Source organism: Bison bison, unplaced genomic scaffold (genome assembly GCF_000754665.1).
Source record: "Bison bison bison isolate TAMUID 2011002044 unplaced genomic scaffold, Bison_UMD1.0 scf7180017864171, whole genome shotgun sequence".
Lineage (NCBI taxonomy): Eukaryota > Metazoa > Chordata > Mammalia > Artiodactyla > Bovidae > Bison > Bison bison.
Window position 1 is genome coordinate 3,905,986 of NW_011494743.1, and position 14,628 is coordinate 3,920,613.

Sequence of the window (14,628 nt, forward strand, 5' to 3'; positions counted from 1 at the left end):
ATGAATACAGAGAACAGATTGGTAATGGGTTGCCAGAGGTTGAGAATAGGAGTAGGCAAAACGGGTGAAGGCGATAAAAAGGTCAATCTTGGACTTTACTAAGTCAGTCTTAGGGATGTAACTACAGTGTGTGATGACTGTAGTTAATAATACTGCATTTGCCAGTTACTAAAGGAGTAGATCTTAAAAGTTCTCCTCACAAGAAAACAGTTTTGTAGCTGTGGTGATGGATGTTGATTAGACATTGTGATGATCATTTCACAATGGGACTTGTTATATACGAGAAACTAAAATGTTGATGATAACCTCAGTTTTTGTTTTTTTTTTTTAAATTAGAAGTTGAGGACAGTATGACAGCAGATCTACATAGCCTTCACATTGTAGGTCCAGCCTACACGTCTAGCTTTATTTCACTTACATAAACTTTTTATGTCAACTAATACGACTCTAGCTTCTTTACGGTCAGGATTTTACTATGTTTATAGAGCTTTGCATACAGGTTGTGCTTAACTCTTTGAGAAAATTGACAGAAGGGAAATGAGAAGGAATAGCACTTTTTTGAGAAGTAAATGGATTTTCCTAATTAGAAGATCCGGTAGACAATGTTGAAGTCATGAAGTATAAGTTGAGAAAAATTTTTACCTGGAAAAACTTGGAGAACAGAAATGGTGGTAAGGAAAGGAGTAGTGTTTAATTTACTGAAAGGGTTTAGCAAATCAGTCAGACAAGTTGGTTTTTAAAGACTCTACTTCAAGATGTGGATACATTTTAAGGTCCGACAGAATTGAAACCCACAAGGAGGTATACAGCCTACTAGAGCTCTTCAGTTCAAATAAAGCTCTATTTGCAGTTACCTGGAGAATGCTTTCTTATCATACCCTTGGCAAGAATAAAGAAAACAGCCTTGTTTTTAAATGGGCAAAAGACCTTGATCAGATACTTAATGTACAAATGGTCAAGGAGCATGTGAAAAGATGTTCAACAGCACACGTCACTGGGAAACTGCAGATTGACGCAATAGTGTGATGTCATTACCTATTAGAATGACCAACATCCAAAATGGTGACACTGCTTCATGCTGATGAGGATGTAAAGCAACAGGAACTCTCATTCATTGCTGGTGGGAGTGCAAACGGATGAAACCGCTTTGGAAAACAGGTTGGTAGTTTCTTTAAAAACTCAACATGCTGTACTCCTGCCGCACCAGTGCAGCAGTCGGGATTCTTTGTGTTTGCCCTATGAAGGGGAAAATGTATGTCCGCACAAAAGCCTGCACATAGATGTTTACAGCAGCTTTATTGATAAATGGCCAAATCTTGGAAGCAACCAAGATGTCCTTCAGTAGGTGAATGGGTAAATAAACTGGTATTTCTGAAAAGTGGATTATTATTCAGCACTAGAATGAAACAAATTATCAAGCCATAAAGAAATGGAGAAACGTTTAATACATACTACTAGTAGAGAAAACCAATCCGGAAAGGCTACATACTGTGTGATTCCAATGATAATGCAAAATTGTAGAAACAGTAACAAAATCAGCAGTTGAAGAGACAGGAGGATGAATGGGCAGAACACAGTATTTTTACAGTGGTGAGACTATTTTGTATAATACTGTAATGAGAGAGACTTGTAATTTTCCATTTGCCCAAATCCACAGAATGTGACTCTAAGGTAAACTATGGACTTTATGGTGTGTCAGTGTAGGTCCATCAGTTGTAACATGTCCCATTTGATGGTGGTTGTGGATAATGGGGGTGTCTGTGCATATGTGGGGCAGAGAGAATATGGGAAATCTCTACCTTCTGACTTTTGTTGTGAACTTAAAATTGCTCTAAAAAAGTCTCTTTTTTCCTTAAGTGACAAAGACCAGGGGAAAAAAAGACACGTAAAATAGATGTTTCCAAAGACAGACAAAACAATACCAAAAGTTATAATTTGAGAAAACTTTTCCTGAAATATTTCAAACCACAAATTGAAAGAATATATTGCATACCTTGTAAATTCAACCCAGGATTCAAACCCAATATCAAAACATCCTAAAATTGTTGGCATTAAAAGAAGAAGCAAAAATGAAAACCTTGGTAGATATCCAGCCCTCCTAACAAAGTTATTTCTAATGGAAGAATGTTAAGCTCTATCAGGCTTCCTGACAGCAACACTTTATGGCAAGAGAGAATGATACATTTAAAATACTCAGACTATGAACCAAAAGTTTCATACCAACTATGTTATAGAACTTGGGGAGCTTTTTTCCTGTTAATTCTCTTTCGTAGGAATCTGTTAGAAACAGCTGATTGAGGTGACCATTTTAAACTGTCTGGAGAAACATCAGCAGAAAGTCTGATAGTTAATTATATGCAGTTAGAACTAAGAATGAATGCAGAATGTAAGGTGAAACTGCAACAGCAGCTGGTGTATGTGTAAATTAGTTGTAAATACAGTGCAACTACAAAGAAATAAACAGGAAAGAATATGGTTTTACATATTCTTGTAATGGTGGTTACATTGATGGTATTATATCTGATGGCTTTAATGTGAGATAAATGAATCCAGTCATGAGAACCAGAGTTCACTTAGAGATAAAAAGTTAACAGATGTTAGGCCAAAACCTTCCGTGTATCAGTATTAACTTGATGTATTTTGTCACAGATAGATTAGATTGATAGATCCCATATCTACATATATATGTGTCTGTCTTAACTCTGTCAACTGGCAAGGCTTCTTAGAGAAATGGCAGATTTTAGTCTGAGGGAGGAAATGTACCAGGACCACCCTGGAACATCTTATCATATCAGAAAGTGAAAGTTGCTCATTCATGTCCCACTGTTTGCAACCCAGTGGAGTATACAGTCTGTGGAATTCTCCAGGCCAGAAAACTGGAGTGGGTAACCTGTCCCTTCTCCAGGAGATCTTCCCAACCCAGGGATTGAACCCAGGTCTCCTGCATTGCAGGCGGATTCTTTATCAGCTGAGCTACCAGGGAAGCCCCTCAAGGGAGCAATGACACTATCAAAGATGATTTACGTTTAAAGAGGCTTCTGCTGACCAATGATACAACATTTTGAGCATTAGTTATGATAAATGTGTCAGAATCAAATACATTTAAATCCATGAGTTCATAACGGTAACAAAATACAAATAATTGTTCATCTTGGGAGACTGTTAGGAAAGCAACTCTTTCTGAAAACTAGAAAAGGAAAGAATTCAGCAGTCTTGCCTTTCCTATACAACTGTATAGGCTAGATCGAAAATGAGGATGTTTTTCTTTATAGAAGCTTTCCCACAAATAAGAGGATGATCGAATTGGAGCATCACTATTTTTCAACCCCTAATTACACAAAAGCAATTAGACAGTATCTTGATGAAGAAAACAACTATGAAGCAGTCATTAAAATGTGCAAACACACACTTGAATGTGAATAAGCATCTAGATCCAATTTGCTGGAAATACAGAGAACAGAGGAAACTCGTTTAACTGAACCACAAGAATAGAGCCAGCAAACTCCCAGCTACAGAACTCTACATAACAAATGGTCCAGTTTCTTCAACACATTGCAAGGAGGGATAAAAAGAAACCAAGTGGTAAAGACATATCCAAAGAATAGTCAAAACTAAACCATTTTGTTTGAAGATGCTCTCTTGGATGAAGACATTACAAAAGTTGGGAAGTGATTACTCTAAAACTCCAGGCAGTGGTTACCCTTAGGAGAGAAGGAAGGGGATAGTGTTTGGGAGCGCTTGAAAGGCTTCTGGGGTGGTTAGCAAGAGTCTCTTTGGTTATGGTTAGAAGATTATGTATAATAGTTCATCTACCTGTACATTTGTTTTATACTGCAACATGTCTAACAAAACAAGGAGCAGAATCTTACATAGCCACAATAAACAGGCAAACAGCCCTGCAAAGGTCATTTGAACCCAGGGCCTCTGTCTGACTTATTTGCATATTTCTAGAGCCTAGAGCAGTACCTGACTAGAACAGGCATTCGACCTATGTTTGGTTGAATGAGTAGATGAATCTGAAGAAGCCGCCAACCACTCAGGTTGAATTTCGATACCTAGGTGAGCTTTCCAGCACCTCCAGATCTGTACGGGTGCCAGCGTATGCCATCACCAGTCCTGCCCTGCCTCAGGAGATTTGAAAGGGTTTTAAACTAGAGCTCTGTTGTAAACTTGGAGTCTGGCAAGCTCTGCAGGCTTCACGCTCCTTAGTCACTTCGCATGATGACAGCTCTCCGTGCCACCTGGCTGCCCAGTGCTTCTGCTTTGACAGCGCACCATCCTTCTGTCTTTCTCTGTCCCGCCCTTCTCTAGTCTTTTCCTGCAGTGCTGTTTTCTATGATAGACAAACCCTTAGCTCCTCCATATTGTGTCTTGACCTTAACTGAATGTGGTCCTCTCCTTAGGACACCCTCTCCTTTGAGATCTTTGACATGGAGGCTGCTCATTTCTCATACCCTATCACATGGAGGCTCTCCCTCAGTGTTTCCAGACAAAATACATCTTGTACCTTCTATTAAAAATCTGTATTTCTTCTGCTGCTCACGCACTGGTTATTGTGCTTTCATCCCTCTTCCTGCTGTGGTCCTAACCATCCAAACTCTGATTCTTTGATACTTGGAGCAACTTTGGCCTGTCTCCTGCCCCTACATTTCTGCCATTGTCACCATTGAGGGTGGACATCCTAGCCAGGGTACCTCGCATCTCAAAATCTTTTTCAAGAATTACCCAGACTATTCAGGTCAAATACCCAACTTTCTGATTAGCTACAGTCTCCTAACCTTGCAGCTGCTTTGTGTAAACTTCAGTGCTTTCATTTCTCCATTTTCTGCATCAGTCTGCCTCACTGCAGTCTCTCCTTTTCCCATATCCAGCCTTGATCTGTTGGTGGATCTGAGTCGCCTTACCTTGCACTTGCCTTTCAGTCTATATTCTGTGCCTGCCCTCCTATCTGTTGGTGCCACCACAAATTCAGTCACCTGTCAGTCCTTCTATTGATCCTTTTTTATCCTTTGACAGCTTCATTAGCAACTGTTCTAAAGTTTGATAATTCTTACTCATTCCCTTCACTTTCAGTAGACAGTCTTGCCTCCTGCTTCACTGAAGAACTGGATGCCATCAGGCATGCATGCGTGCGTGCATGTTAAGTTGCTTCAGTCATGTCTGACTCTGTGACCCTATGAATTGTAGCCTGCCAGGCTCCTCTGTCCGTGGGATTCCCCAGGCAAGAGTACTGGAGCAGGTTGCCATCAAGAGCTCCCTAAACCTTGTACTTCAGCCCTGTACTCTACCCCACAAAAGAGTCTTCCTCTCTTCCGTTAGTCATCCTCTCTTTATCTTTAAACTCTTAGCAGCCGTGACCTACAAACACTCAGAACTGTTCCATGTTGAAAAGAGATTCCATAGTCTCCTCTGGATCACATGCTGATCCTTGTCCACTGCTGGTTCACTATACTTCATAGTTCCTGAAAAAATTCCACTGATGTCCCCTTCTTATCCACACTTCTACAGTGATCCTCAGTCACCTGCCATTCTCCCCCTGAACAGACCTCAATTCGATTCTACTCTCACTCCTCTGGACATGCTTTTATCAAATTCAACAGTGGACTCTTTGTCCCCAAATCTAAGGGACCCGTTTTTAAGTCCCTAAGTCTGGACCTCTCCACTACATTTGACCAGTTGAACTTCCCCTTGAATTCTAAATCCTTGGTTTCCCTAACACCACATTCTCATCATTCTCGTCAAAGTTCTGACTCTTCCTGGACGTCCATTCCTCTGACCATTATACATTAGTGTTTGCCAGCATTTTGCAACTCAGTTCTCTTTTCACACAACACAGCCACCCTGAATAAGCTCGTCTGTGCTTCACTTGTCTCTGTTACCTGCATGCTCAGGTTTCTGGCCCAGATCTTTCTCTTGAGCCCCCAAAGCCATGTCAGTTAGCTGACTACTGGACAGTCCATCAGGATGTCCCACATGTATGTCTCAAATTGATTATCTCATCCCTTGCTATACTGGCAATTTTTCCCTTTCCCCTCAAACAAAAAATTTAACTCTCCTCATTGCCACTTAATCCCTTACCACCACCACCACCACCCCGGTCAGTAAGTATAATTCAGATTCCTAAATGTTAAATTCTTTACCTCTCTCAAAACCACTGCCACCACCTTGCTTCAGGCCAGACTTCTGCTTTCCTTTTTATTAAATTTTCCCCAACTAACTCAGCCCCCATAACACCACAAGAAGAGGGATCTATCTGAAATGCATATCTAATTGTGTCCTTTTTCTGCTTAAAATCCTTCCCTGTTGCTCTTAGGTCTGAACTGCTGTAAACAGTCCCAGCTTTGTCATCATCTGGCCTTTGCTGATCTCTCCAGATGAATCTCTGACCCTCCCTACCTCACACTTTGCAGTTCAGCATTATTAAATTGCTCTTCTCCACAGGTTCAATTCTGTTTCTCATCTCAGCCTTTTTCCCCCAGCTGCCTTCTTTCATGAATGGCTTTCCTGGCTCCTGCCTACTTACCTCCTGTTCATTCTACAGTAAGACCATCCATCCCCTGCTCTACCCACCCCACCTAAAGCCATGTAACGTATCCCTTTACCCACAGTACCCTGCACCAGGCAGATTTCACATTATTGTTACATGTTAATATCCCCAACCAGACCATTAAGACAGAGGCTCTGATTTTCTTTTTCAAGTTCTAAGCAGATAACTGTGTGCTCAAAATGTGTTGAATGAAGGCTCAATTCCCAAATGCAAAAGTTATAGTCAATAGAGCTGCCATCTGGGCCACGTTACTATGTGTAAGACACTGCAACACAATTCACAGGCATTCCCTCATCTGTTCCAAGTTCCCTGAGAGCGCTGTCATCATCCCCATTTACTCAGTGGGGATTTAGAGGTGAAAGGACTTGCCCACAGCAACTCAGGAGGAAACGGTGGAGCCTTGTGTTCCAGCCCATGCAATCAGGAGCTGGCAAAGATGGCCAACTATTCTCTCTCCTGGAAATAACTCCAGTTTTAGTTGTTAACAGACTACATTTCAGTTAGGTGTGTGGTGTGACTCAGTCCTGTGGGATCTCAGGAAGTCTCCTTAAAATGAAATGTGGACCAAAGTGACAAGTCCAAACAAGGCCATGAGGTGTCCTTGAAGATGAAAGCCAGGGTTGAAGACGGTGCTGAGTTCTGTGTCAGTCGTGGTCCAGCTACCTTCATGTAAAGTCTGTTAATACACGGCTATACCTGGTACAAAGGGTCAGGTTGAATCTCACCCCTCTTAGTCCCCTGGGGGCCAACTCAGAGAAGGAGAAGCTAGCATGGGTGATATAAAGTGTGTCTTTATTTGAACATCATTCCACCTGCACTGAAGCTCAAATCCAGCAGCAGCAGAAGGGGTCAGGACCAAAATCAATGTTACCAAATTGGACGATGAACAGCGAGGACACATTCAGACAGAACTTACTAATGGTTGTAGACAACACCAAGCTATCCTAATGACACACAGCACGGGCCCTCTGCTGGTCAGAGCTCAGGGGAGGACTGTGGCTCCCTGTTCCCTTCTCAGGAAACTCCAGTCCCACCTGAAGGCTAGCCCTGAGCCAGGCAGGGGCCTGCGGAAGTTTCTCGTGCCAGGAAGATCCCAGCTTCTCCAAAGAGAGGGTTTTTTGGTTTCCCTCAGTTCACACTGGGAGCTGCAGAAGGGTGAGTCCCCTGTGCCCAAGCAGGAACCTCAACAGGCAGCCAGGCAGGAATTTTTCCCCACACAGCCTTCTCTAAAAGCTCCCAACTTCTTGGCTATAACAGGCCTGAAAAAGATCTTGAACCTACCCATGGTACTGATCCCCAAAGAGGAAAGTGCTCACATCCTGAGACCTGGAAGGACTTGAGCAAGCAGTGCTCTGAACCCCCTTGAGATTGGAGCTGCCTTGGCCTCTCCTGAGAGTCCTGCATCAGGCAGAGGAATCCCTTTCTGGTCCAGGCATGGCGAGGGGAGGAGTGCCTCAGTGGACCGCTCACCCCCAGCTCAGCCTCTTTCAGCTGGGAACAGGCGATCTCCTCTGCTTCCGCCTCCTCCCAAAGGCTTAAGCCAAGTTGTCGGGTATGAGTGAGGTGAAACACAAACGTCCTCACTGTGGTGGCTTCCTGGCCCCGGAGAGCCATCTGGGTCCTGGCTCGCTGCCGCTTTAGCCTCACCAGGGGCCTTGCTGAAGCACCTCCTTCCTGCTCTGCTCCCACCTCTGCTGAAGCCTCTGGGACAGGACTTTGGTTTGGTACCCACTCCAGCCTCCTTCCCTTCCCTAAGGTACCCTGGTGTTCCTTCAGTCCCACCAACACTCTCCTAACCCCAGGCTCCTGGGTGCATTGCCCACTGCCCCTCAGTCAGGGCAGCAGGGGGCTGGGCGGATGGTGACAGGGAAACCGTCCAACCACTCCAAAGGAAACCACCCCCTTCTCTACCACTAACCCACTCCAGTGGCGCTAACCTGCTGGGCAATCACCTAGATGCAATTCCTTCCCAACAGGGTGGGGCATGGCTGCCTGGGCCCCACCTCTGCCTCTTAGGAGCTAGGTCCCAAGCTTCCTGCCAGCAGCGCACAGGGGTTTGTGGCTCCCGCGGGTGGCAGTGGCTCCCCATTCCCCATTGCCCTCCCCTTCCTTTCTTCCCCAGCACCTGGCCCCCTGCAACTCACCTCTTCCTCTGCCTCCTTACCATTCCTGTGCCTGCCTTGTCTCTGGTCACTCTTTCTGTATTTTGTAATACCTCGTTCAATCTCCTTCTCATAGCTCCATCCCTCCCTCTTCTCCCAATCTTTGTGCCGCCTCCTCTTTCCCCTGTGTCTGTCTTCCCATTTCTAATCACTTGTTCCTGTTCCCTCCTCCTGATGGCTTCCAACATCGGGCTTTGGTTAGGATCTTGAAGGAACTCACTTCTGCCCCCCCCACCCAAGCTCCCCCACCCTCTCACTCAGCGCGGGACCCTGGGGGGAGGAGGAGGAGGGGCACAGTGCAGGGGCCTGAGCATGGGGGAAGGGGGAGGGGGGGTGTTTGCCCAGGAGGAGGGAATAGAGAGGGCAGGGATCAGGACTGAGCACGTTCCAGGTTTCAGGAATCCTCCCAGAACCGAGCATCTGATTCCAGTTAGGGTCCAGCTGGGGGACTCGGGCAGAGGATTTCTAGGGTCTCTTGGCAGCCCTAACTCTGAGGTCCAGGTCCAGGGAAAATGAACACAGGTTGTGAACACATGGCACTCGCTGCTTTCCTCTCTCCTTCAGCTGAAGCCGACATGACATGGTGACCACGTGCTTCCCCACTGAGCCTGCAGGGGCCTCCCGCTGCCCCTCCACAGTGGGCCAGGCAGCAGGTACCTGAAGACAGAAGTAGGCACACAAGATGAAGCTAACCAGCCACCCAACAGGGGGCTGGAGGGGGCCATCCACACCCCAGGCCAGATGGCTCTACCACCAGGACCCCCAGGCAGTGACGGGAGGTCAGACACACCTGCAGTCTCTATCCTGTGCTCCCAGGGGCAGGGGAGAGAAAGAAGACCCTTCATCTGCCCCCAACACACACGCGCGCGCGCACACACACACACACACATTCACTCATGCCTCGGCTCCAAGCGTGCCCACTGGGTTTGAGACCGTGGGCAAACCACAAGGTGAGAGGTGGGCAGGGAGAAAGAAGAGGTGGGGACAGGGTTACAAGGCCTGGGGATGGGGACAGGGGGTACCCTGTTCAGAGGTGACCTGCAAGTTCAAGTTATGCAGAAAAGTATCAAAGAGGCAAGACAGTCTCTGCCCTTGGCAGAAGGGGTGGGGGGGACAACATGAGATGGGACAGAGGGGTGAGGCGTCCCCTAATTCCCCACTCATGGGCCCCTCCCCCAACCCCTAACCCTGACAACAGGGCCAAGAAGTCTATGCTGTACAAAACAGGCCAGGGTCAAGGTCCAGTCCCTGGTGAGCCGTCCACGCAGGGAGGAGACGGCCAGCCCCAGGCTGAGCCACTTTCAGCCCCAGCCTGCAGCAGCCACGTGCCACCAAGACAGGAGTCAGCGCAGCCTCCAGAGCGGCCCGTCTTGGCTCAGAGTCTGCGCTGACAGGGCCCCAGTCAGCAGCAGACTTGGAGGCCCTGTGCTTTCTCCCTTGGTGCAGCTCGGATTCCTTCAGGAGAGCTAGAAGCAGGCTGGAGCAGAGGGGCCTCGGGGAGGCCGGTGGTGCCTGGAGCTCTGTAAGGAGATGATGGAACCGTTGTCGGCAAAAAAGAAAAAAGGTAGGAAAGAGTCCAGTCTGCCCTGGAGCAGTATCTTGAATAGTTTCTGCAGGAGGTGGGGACCAGAGGAGGCGAGGATGGAGCCAGGCCGCAGCCCCCCAGACTCGGGGAGCCTGGTGGGGAGCCACAGCTCCTCTTTCCCCAGACTCAGCAGGGCCCCAGCCAGGCTGGAGAGGAGGAGGTGGCCAGGGGCTGGGGGCCAGCTCCCTTAGGTCAGCTGAAGGAAGTGCAGACCCCCAGGGTCTGCAGGGCCTCTCCCCTCCCCCAGGCTGCATGTCAGGCCCAACCTCTCTTCAAAGCCCAGAGTTCGCAGGCAGATAGCAGGTGAGGTCAGTCCAAGATCGGGGTCTTCCCTCGGAGCGTGAATGGGATGAGAGGGCAGGAGACAGGACAAGCTGAGGGCAGATCAACTCCTGGGCTGTGATTCCGGCCTTCAGGGTCCCTGTGTGTGAGCAACAGGACACGGGAGGACTCCCCATCCGGAGACATCACCCCCTGGCCGCAACACAGAGCTTACTGTAGAGCCCACAAAATCTAAGAGAAACAGAGAATTGGAGAAAGTCAGAGGCCGCCCGGCACTGGGGCTCCCTCAGCCTCTCCTCAGGGCAGAGCTGGGTGGAGGGGTGAGCTGCACAGGTTCTGAAATGCCACCAGGCCTGATGAGCTGGGAGGCCTTGAGCCAGCTCATTCAACCTGAGCCCCAATTTCCTCATCTGTACAACGGACATAATAGCCTACTTCTTCAGAGTGATTCTGAGGGGTCAAAAGACATAAATGATGCCTGCCGAGGACTCTCAGTTCAATTCAGTCGCTCAGTCATATCCGACTCTTTGTGACCACATGAACTGCAGCACGCCAGGCTCTGCACATAGTACACGGTGAAAATGCCAGCACGGCAGAGCTTAATTTTGTTCCAGAGGGCTTTGGCTCAGAACTGAGCTGTGAAGCTCACTCACCTTGAGTGCCCAGTGAGGGAAGGAAATCCCCAAATGCTGAAGGAAGGCAAACGGGCTCCCTTATGTCATTTTTAGGGCACTTTGGGGAAGGAGGAGAGGACGCTGAGTGGGACCCACATGGCCAAACCCCCTCCAAAAGGCCACATGTCTGTCTTTGTACTGCACTTCTGGAAGCGGCCACCAGAGGGCAGGCTCCGACCTCACACGAAGACCATAGAAAGCACCAGGCGTCTGTGACTCCAGAGACAGGAGCCTCAGAGGCTCAGGAGGGCTCTGAAAGGGGGCCTGCCAGCAGGGAAGAACTTGGCCTTCGGACTTGGACCTGGGCTCAAATCCTGGCTCCACCAGTTAGGTGACCTCAGGTAAGTTACTGGACCTCTCCAGACCTCGGCCATCCCACTTATAAAATGGTCACGGTGCCTGCCTAATGGGAAGCTGTGACAAGTGACAGCTCTCACTGAGCTTTCACCACCTGCCCCTTCATAGGCATAATTTTGCTTCATTGCCGGACAGCCCTGTAAGGTGGCACCTTTCTCAACACCGTCGTTTTTGTTTTTTCTTTTCAGTTTTATTGAGATATAGCTGACATACAGCACTGCATAAGTTGGAGGTGTACAGCATAATGATTTGACTTATATACTGTGAAAGTATTAGCAACCAATTTAATTTTTTTCTAATTTACTAAATGCTTAATATATGGTAACCTTCATTTAAAACACATTAAATTTACATAACCTACATTACGTGAAATAGGCTACAAAATCCTCAATATTTTTTGGCATTCTGAAATTTTTACACAAACCACAGCTGGGGAAGTGCTGATGATTAGACAAAATCTGCTCTTTCTTCTTTCTCTTACTCTAATAGTCACCTCTAAGACATGTTAGACTGGAGGCTGAGTCTTCCCTATCATGGGGAGGGGATCACTCTCCTCAGAGCAGGAAACCTCATGGAGAACAGGGATTGGGACATGAGTCAGTAACACTCAGATTCCTCTAAGATGAGAAACGTCTGACTTGTAGAAGGAAGCTTCTCAGAAGGATGAAATGAAAAGGTTGTTCTGAACCTGGAGGGCCTCCCCTCATCCCTGGTCTCATCTCATGAAGACAATTCTGAGGGGTTCTTCTGGGCAGGTGGGATGAGTTGGGTAGAGTCTGGGGAGTCAAAGCCTAGCACCAGGGCAAGTGTTCCTGTAGTCATCTGGTGTGCCTGCTTGTATCCAGGTCCCATTATACTGAGAAGAGGACGGACACCTCCACAGATCAGGTCTCTGAGTATCCTCAGGGGATAAAAAGGACCTGAGTCTTACTCTCTTTTGTCCACCGTTTTCATTTAGGTACTGCAGGAAACAGGCTCAAAGAGGTAAAGTCATTTCTTAGCTCATCCTACTTCGAACACAAACAATTTGCCATCATGGCCCAGGTGTATTCACACCACAATACTAGACTACCTCCTGGCAAATGAGCTAATAACCATCACTATCATTATGCCCATTTTATAGACGAGAGACTCAGATGAACATAATTAAAGGTAAGTGCTGAGCATAGATCCAGGATCTGCCAGCAGTTCAAGGAAGGTTGAGACTAAGAAAACGGTGAAATCCGATTTCTCAAGGCAGAAAACAGGCACCCAGACAGGCAGAGTGTCCCCGCCTTCTCCAGGGGCAGTGTGGGCCCCTGGGTCAGAGGCTGGATCTTCCTTTAGAAAACAATCTGGAATTATCATTACAATTTTGAGTGTGCAATTCCACTTCAGGGAAAGACGCTGAGAAAACAGAAAACAAAGACCAGGACGGTCATTCTTGTAATGACCTTCCCAGTAACAGAAAAAAGAAAGAAAAAACAGGGAGCCTCCCTAACAGCCCCTACAAGGAGAATGGTTAAGAACCTACAATTCTGTCATCTTACGTAACACTAAGCATTCCATAAAATGATAAAGGTCTTAAAGATGTGCTCTAGAACTGAGCACCAAGGGCAACCTGAGGAGGGATCTGTTTCCATGATGCCTCTCCTGTATCAACATGACACGACCATGGATTTCATAAAGGGATGTACATAGATACATAGGTAAGCATCTGATAACAGTGGTTAAGCCTCTGGCCTTGGTGGTGTCAATTTCTTCTTTATATTAATGTTACCTGATACATATGGAGGTTTATGTGTACTGTACTAGGTATAAAGCATACTGTACCAAACATCTGTAGGCTCACCATGCAGGAACTTAACTCACCAATAATGTGTACCCATCCACCTGTCCCCCACCTCACATCCTTGCCTCTCTGCTTCCATTCCGACCACAGAGAACCACCATCCTACCTTCTGTATTGATCATTTGGGTTTTTTGGTTTGTTTGTTTTTAAATACAATATTAAACTGTATTTAGTGTAGTGTTACTTAGTTTTTAGCTTTAAAAAATTATCACTCTGTCATCTTCTGGAATTTGAGTCCCCCTGCCTCAATACTGTGTTTCTAGGATGTAGCCATTCATTGTTAAAACTGGCATTCATTCATTTCCACACGTGTAAACAATCCCGTGATGTGACTACATCACCATGTATTTATCCATCCTCCAAGCTGCTTTTAGTTGCTTGCGATTTTGAAACTGCTGCCAAGAGCATTTATGCACAGTTCTCCTGGGTTTATACTCATGGTAGGGTTTGCTGGGTCAGGCCCCTGCAAATGTTTAGATTGAGGGATAACCTCAAACTGTCTCCAAGGCAGTTGGCCTCTCTGTAAGGGCTCCTACTTGGGCTTCCCTTGACTCGGAAGGTGTCCCGCCCCACCCGGCAGCCGCCGCCAAGCACGCCCACTCGCCTTTGTTCTCCTGCTTGAGCTCTTCCTGCAGCAGGTCAGTTTGCCGGTTCCCCAGCACGAAGGCAAGGAAGGAGAGGATGAGGGCGTTGAGGATGCCGATGATGGCCAGGATGTACGCCCAGCGCACCGAACAGTCCCCCAGGGAGTACTTCCCAGTCTTGGCCCCGCACATGTCTCGGATCGTCTCGGCGTCCCAGCCGTCGGGGAAGATCATGCAGCCCAACACGAGGCACAGAGCTGAGGGGGCGCCGGGCCGAGCCCACCGCCAGGTCAGGAAGCAAGAGAGAAGGGGTTGATTACTTCCCAGAGCCTGAGGACCACCAAAAGCCCCCCGTAGGCTGGGACCCCGCACCCCGACTCCACCCATCAACCCAGGAGCTTATTAATCTCTCACCGACCTAGAAACTAGACTCAAGGAGGGCCTCATGCCTGGTGAGCAGAAACGCAAGGCCTTTGCCTGCCCCATCAGATCAACAACCCCTCCAGGAAGCCCTCCTGGAGACAGGGGAAAATAGCAAACCAGGGTCACCTCCTTCATCTCCCTTTAGTATCTTGGCACATCGCTCCCTCATCCTCGTCATTCTTT

General features: G+C 47.3%; 1 protein-coding gene across 1 annotated transcript in view; it reads right to left on the reverse strand.

Moving 5' to 3' along the window:
• Window positions 1–7,320: 7,320 nt before the first annotated feature.
• The window catches only part of LHFPL4 (lipoma HMGIC fusion partner-like 4), a 30,276-nt gene continuing 22,968 nt past the window's right edge, over window positions 7,321–14,628 (reverse strand). The window contains exons 2-3 of the mRNA XM_010842070.1: window positions 14,043–14,279; window positions 7,321–10,807 (exon numbers count right to left, since the gene is read on the reverse strand). Coding sequence (XP_010840372.1) covers window positions 10,707–10,807; window positions 14,043–14,279 — 338 coding nt within the window. The 3' untranslated portion in view covers window positions 7,321–10,706. The remainder of the gene's footprint in view (window positions 10,808–14,042; window positions 14,280–14,628) is intronic.